General features: G+C 43.7%; 1 protein-coding gene across 2 annotated transcripts in view; it reads right to left on the minus strand.

Annotated features, from left to right (window-relative positions):
• CDS1 (CDP-diacylglycerol synthase 1) overlaps window positions 1-2,404 on the minus strand; it is a 32,288-nt gene extending 29,884 nt beyond the window's left edge. The window contains exon 1 of one of the 2 annotated variants that reach the window (XM_070948697.1): window positions 1,293-2,404. In XM_070948697.1, the coding sequence (XP_070804798.1) occupies window positions 1,293-1,367 (75 nt within the window). In that variant the 5' untranslated portion in view covers window positions 1,368-2,404. Of the gene's footprint in view, window positions 1-911; window positions 943-1,292 lie in introns of those variants that run through there. The other variant, XM_070948698.1, reaches the window with a different exon arrangement.
• Between the last annotated feature and the right edge of the window lie 3,596 nt (window positions 2,405-6,000).

Below are 6,000 nucleotides of genomic sequence, written 5' to 3' on the forward strand. Positions count from 1 at the left end.
TTGTTGTAGTGGTTCATGGCTTTCTGGGTAATCACAAGGCTGAAACTATGAGCAGGTGGTTCAGACTCTCATAAAGAATTATGCCAAAATGGAATACAGAATGTCCTTCAAGATTCTTATCGATGCTTATCTTGACAAATTCAAGAACATGGGTGCTTACTCAGAGGAGTAAGGCGAATGCTTTCATCAAGATATACTGGATTTTGATTCCTCATTACCAAGGACAGTATAATGAAAGCATGATGGGAGGACTATGCTTGGAGGCCTCTTTGAGAAAGCCATTTGCAGTACAGCCGCAATTCTAGAAAATCTACTCGTTTCTGAACCCTTGAGTGGTTTTGACTGTCTTTGTGTATTTGCCATCCAAGTATGCATTGTTCTTCTCTAAATGCTTAAAAACATAAAAAATTGCCTGTTTTGTAAATATGAAACTTTTGTGGGCTGTGATCACAAATCAAAGTTTGTGATGAATATAGCCGTTTTTGCATAGGTTTTAGACCTAAGCTATTTAAATATAACACTTAGAAGCCAGGAACAAAAATTGTCTTATATAGTGATTACAATCCATCCTCTCAAATAGTCATAAAAGTCAATGCAAAAGGTTCTCAGGCATTTGAATAAGACTCTTAAAATGCTATGTTTCCAGTCATGTTAGACTTTGAACTGAGTGCTGAATATGTACATATTTATAAAGGGCAGAAAATGCAGTATCTATGTTTTAGTTCTTTCGGCTATACAAAGTCCATAAATTAATATGCTATTTACATCCTATAAGTCAGCAAATACCTTGAATACAGGGGAGGAGTGATATATGAGCAGCCTCCTACATAGAGCGCAGACTGCAGGTAGAGAGGAAATGGCCTCTTACCGCAGAAGTGAGAAAAGCAGAACAGCCACATTTTTAACCTTACCCAGTTCCCATTTTATAGCAGTGATAACGAAGGAAATGAAAAATAACGACTCTGATATGATCCTACATTCACTTCCGTAAAATTCGTCACATGCAGAAGGGAGGGGGAGGGGGGACTTCCTAAGAGGGAAGAAATAGAAACAAACACCACCCCTAAATACATTACTCAAGCATATCTTGAAAAGTGACGCTGTAATTGACAGAAAGAGAAGATGGTGAAAAAACATGCATCAGTCCCTCCTCTTTCAAAAATGAAAGGAAGCCACATTACATGTCACGGAAGAAAAGCTGTGAAGCCGGATGAAAAACCCCCGAGAACTCACTCTTTTCTGTCCGGCTGCATACCTGGAGACAGGTAGAAGAGGCTCCATGTCAGACTTACCTTGTCACCCGCACTTTCTCTTTCATGATCTCCACCACCTCCTCGCCTCCTGAGCTCCGACATCTCGGAAGACATGAAAAGCAAACAGCCAGGGCACAAGGAAGCAATCGGAAGATGTGCAAGGGTGTCAACCCCTTCTGAAGCGTTATGTCAGATTTTATTCCAAAGGTTAGGCCTCTAGTACATTTTTATATCCCAGATGCCACCTAGGAAAGAACCTGCCAGCAATGAAGAAGAAGAAGAAAAAATCCTATTTCCTCCCTATGGAACAGAGCACCTGAAATCACTTCTCTGCTGCAAAAAAACACGGCAAGCCTGGGAGTCAGTCTCTCTCTCTCTTTTTTTTTTGCAGACTAAGCCTTAAGAGGCAGCATTTTGGAAGGCGTCCTGAAGGTCTGTCTCCTCTCCCGTTTTTCACGTCCAAGTAGGAGGGGGGGGTTCCCTCAAATCAGAGGAGGAGAAAAAAAATCCTTCTTCATTCAATTTTTTTCCTCCAAGAGTGCTTTTTTTTTTTTTGGCCTAATCCCTTCACGAGGAAATGGGGAAGGCTGGCTGCTTCCCACAGAGAAGGCTCAGGGGGGAAAAAAAATATTTATTTTTAAACGAATCCATGTCACCTTCCTTTCCCATTCAAAAAAAGCCTTCCTTCCCCTTCCACACAGTTCTTTTTAATCGCAGGGATTTACGAGGGAGACGCTCCAGTCCAGAATATCGAAAACCAATCCAATCTTCCAATCTTTTTTTTTTTTCCCTCCCCGAAAATTAGGATGGGAAAACGAAGAAGAAGTGGCTTTTTTTTTCCACTTCGGGTGAAGTTTGAGGGGGGAGGGTCTCCGAGAAAATTGACCCTCTGAGCAGCTTCTCCGGGCGGGCAAGCAGGCAGGCAGGATTCCTCCTCACACAAACACACACACCTCACTCCCACACCCCCAAGGTAAAGTTCATCTACCTTCTTCCCCCCCCACACACACACCTTTCATAAAACCCCACAGCTAGGAAACGCGAGCGTCCTGTCCGTCCCCCCAGCACCTCCTCCCCATGCTCTCTTTCCACAAGAAGCGCCCCCTCAAAAAAGGCCTCTCAGAAGGCGGGACAGCCGAAGCCACTCGCCTTTCCTCCCTCCGCCTGCCCCCAAATTTGGAGGTTTGGGGAGGGGGGCCCCTCCAGCGACGACCCTACCCCGGTGAGACCTTCCCTCCTTCCCTCCCTCCCCTGCGAGGGGGGGGGGAAAGAAAGGGAGAAAAAAAAAAAAGCCGGAGCGAGCGCGAGCGCGAAGAGACGGTTGCCTGCGCGCGCACAATCTCTCTCTCTCTCTCTCTCTCTCTCTCTCTCACACACACACACACGCGCGCACGCGCGCGCGCCTGCCTCTGCTAAGCAACCTCCCGCTTCTGGCGTTCGGCCGTTCGGCCCGTCGCGCGGCAGCCGGGCCACGCCCCCTCGTATGAGGCGCTAGCCCCGCCCCTTTCTCTCTCTCTCTCTCTCTCTCTCTCTCTCTCTCTCTCTCTCTCTCTCTCTCTCTCTTTTTTTTTTCGCCTCGGCACCGCGGAGGCGAGAGAGGCGGTTACGTGACTGAGGTAAAAAAAGCAGTGTAAATAAATACCTCATGAAATGTTTCCTGGCCTTGCACAAGTATGCGCAGAAGGCTCACGAAAACCTACCTACAGGTAGTCCTCGGCTTAACGACCAGAAATTGAAGCCCAAAATTCCTGTTCGGGAAGTGAGGCGTTTTGTTATAGGGAGGCTTTGCGCCGTTTTACCACCTTTCTGGACGCCGTTGTGAAGTGAATTCACTGCGGTTGATAAATTAGAAAAGCGGTGGTTAAGTGAATCGGGCTTCCCCTCCATGGATTTAGCTTGTCAAAAGGTTGCAAAAGGGGATCACGTGATCATGGGACGTAGCAATGGTCATAAGTATGAAGCAGTTGCTAAGCGTCTGAATTTTGATCACATGATCATGGGGATGCTACAAAGGTAACTGGAAAACGGTCATAACTCATAGGTCGCTTTTTTCAGTGCGGCTATAACTTTGAACGGTCACTAAATGAACGGTTGTAAGTCGAGGACTTACCTGCATTGGATGAAGAAGGAGCAGGAGGAGAAAGAGCAGGAGGAATTTCACCTTCGGTTTGAATAGGATACCTTCCAAAGTAAAGGCACCGTATCTTATTAAAGTTGTACAAAAGTAAATTTTTAAGACTGTAAAAGGCAGGTAGATGAGCAAACAGAAGCAGGCAGGTGTGACTAACGGTGAAAGTGAAAAAAGTAAGTATGAGAAGCCACAGAGGAGGTAGCAGCTAAAGGCAGGTAAAAGTGAAGGGCCAATTCAACAAGAGTGCAGGTATCCTCAACTTAACAACAGTTTCTATAGTGAATGTTTGAAGTTACAACGGCACTGAAAAAAGTGACTTCTGGTGATTTTTCACACTTATGACCGTTGCAGTATCCCTATTGCCAGGTGATTTACATTCAGATGCCTGACAACTGGTTCATATGCAGATTCCCGGGATCTGCATATCAATCAATCATCTTTTGCAACCTTCTGGCAAGCAAAGTCAATGGGGAAGCCAGATTCACACAGTATTTTAGGCTAATTCACTGTTGACTGCCAGGAGTTCGATCCTAACCAGCTCAAGGTTGACTCAGGCTTCCATCCTTCCTAGGTCAGTAAAATGAGGACCCAGATTGTTGGGGGGCAATATGCTGAAATTGCAAACTGCTTAGAGAGGGCTGTAAAACACTGTGAAGCGGTATATAAGATTAAGTGCTATTGCTGTTGCTACTAATTTAATAACTGCTGTGATTCACTTAACAAATGTGGCAAGAAAAGTCATAAAATGGGACAAAACTCACTTAACAAATTTATCACTTAACAACATAAATTCTGGGCTCAACTGTGGTCGTAAGTCGAGGACTACCTGTATAGCTAGCAGGTTAGAATGTGATGTGAGATTTCATCCAAATTCTGCTTTGCAGACTAGGAAGATATATCTGAGATTCCCCAACCTTTTTTTAATTCAGGACATCCCACTTGAAATAAATATAGGATTCAATTCACACTGGGGTGTTTGTAAAATATTTGATACTATTTATGATCTTGTATGGAGTGCAAACCTTTTAATGCCACCCTCTGGGCTCTTTACCCCAAAAGACAGGTGATTGATTATTATGTGTAGTGGTGCTAGTAGTAGTAGTTATTCCTTGGTGTAAAGTAGGGTAGTGATTTCCAATCAGTCTAGAAAGCCAAGTTTTCTCTAGTCCCAAATGGTGTTCTGCAAAGGTACATGAGTAAAGATACTCATATGTTTAATTTCATTTTAAAATCTCTTTGCAATAAAATAGCTAATTTATTTTTAAATAAATATGTTTAGCACAAGGGCAGCAGAAACAAAATCCCTTTATCTTTGTAGTTTAAGACGGTTTAGTGATTCAATAATACAAAATTATATATGCACAGCATGTATTTATTCAAGTTGGTAAACGAAATGTATCCATAATATAGCATATATCACGATAACGGGAGGAATGTCAGTGTGGGTGGAAATGCTAGCTATGGGTTTCATAATTGAAATATTGCTTGTGTCTGCCTAGGGATGATCCCTGTCAAACCATTACGTCTAGCTTTTTACTGGTGCACATTTGCAACATGTACCGGTAGATCGTTTAAAAAAAAAAACTTCATTGAATGTCTGGAAGATATGATTTCCAATAGGATCACTGAGAATTATAGCTGAACCAGATTTCCATGGGCAAACATTGTCAGTGAAAAAAGGGGGAGTTTCAGGAACTTCTAACTTTTAATTTAACTGTTTTTCAAAAAAAAAAAATGGTCTGCCCCAATGACTGATTTCAGAGAAGGTTGGAGATTGTCCCTGTTGGTCTTCTAAATGGTCCATCTGATGCTTTTGTTGCCACTTGGAATCAAGGGGAGACCATGCAACCTCTTTCTAAGAACATGAAATGGGTGAAGAGATATCCAGAATATTGGTAGCACTCAGCAAAGGACAAGCTGAACTAAACATGGCCGCTTTTAAGGCCTACTTCATGGTGGCAAGGATGGTGAAACACCAGTACTTCACCTATATTACATCCACAGACTGCCTCTCCACAGCCCTGTTTCTCGTGACACGGGCCCTCTTAGGTAAGGGATGGGGAACGTGGGGTTCCTCTTACAGAAGGGTGTGGAAGAATCAAAGCATCTGTCAGATAAAGTCGATGGGATTTGTTTCCAGTTGGAGCTCATCTTGTCGCAAGTCCATAGAAGATGCCTCGGTGTAGTCTTCCCCAGTTATCTGGGAATGGTTTGAACCTGTTGGGCTTGAAGGAGTTGACAGGGTCCTCAGGACTAAAAGCTCAGCCACCTGTTCCTTGGATCCATGTCCTTTTTGCCAACTTGGAGGAGGGAGGAGCAGGAGGGTTGGTCATGTAGGTTCTGGCGAGAGTTATCCTTTTACCTGTTAAAGAGGCCATGGTTTGTCCCCTTCTTGAGAAACCATTCCATTATATTGGATAGTTTTTGTGCATTACCCCACCTCCTTTTTTGTGGAAGTAGTATGAAGGTGGTTACAATGCCTATAGAGAGGCTTAAAGGAAGAGCATTACCTGGGTCCTTTTCAGTCAGGATTCACACTCAGACTTAGGACCGAAATGGCATTAGTCATGATTTTGTATGACCTCTAACTTGATCAGGATGGGGATAGTGCGTCCA

The sequence above is a fragment of the Pituophis catenifer genome, unplaced genomic scaffold (genome assembly GCF_029215685.1).
Source record: "Pituophis catenifer annectens isolate HBS135680 unplaced genomic scaffold, rPitCat1.0.hap2 SCAF_8, whole genome shotgun sequence".
NCBI lineage: Eukaryota > Metazoa > Chordata > Lepidosauria > Squamata > Colubridae > Pituophis > Pituophis catenifer.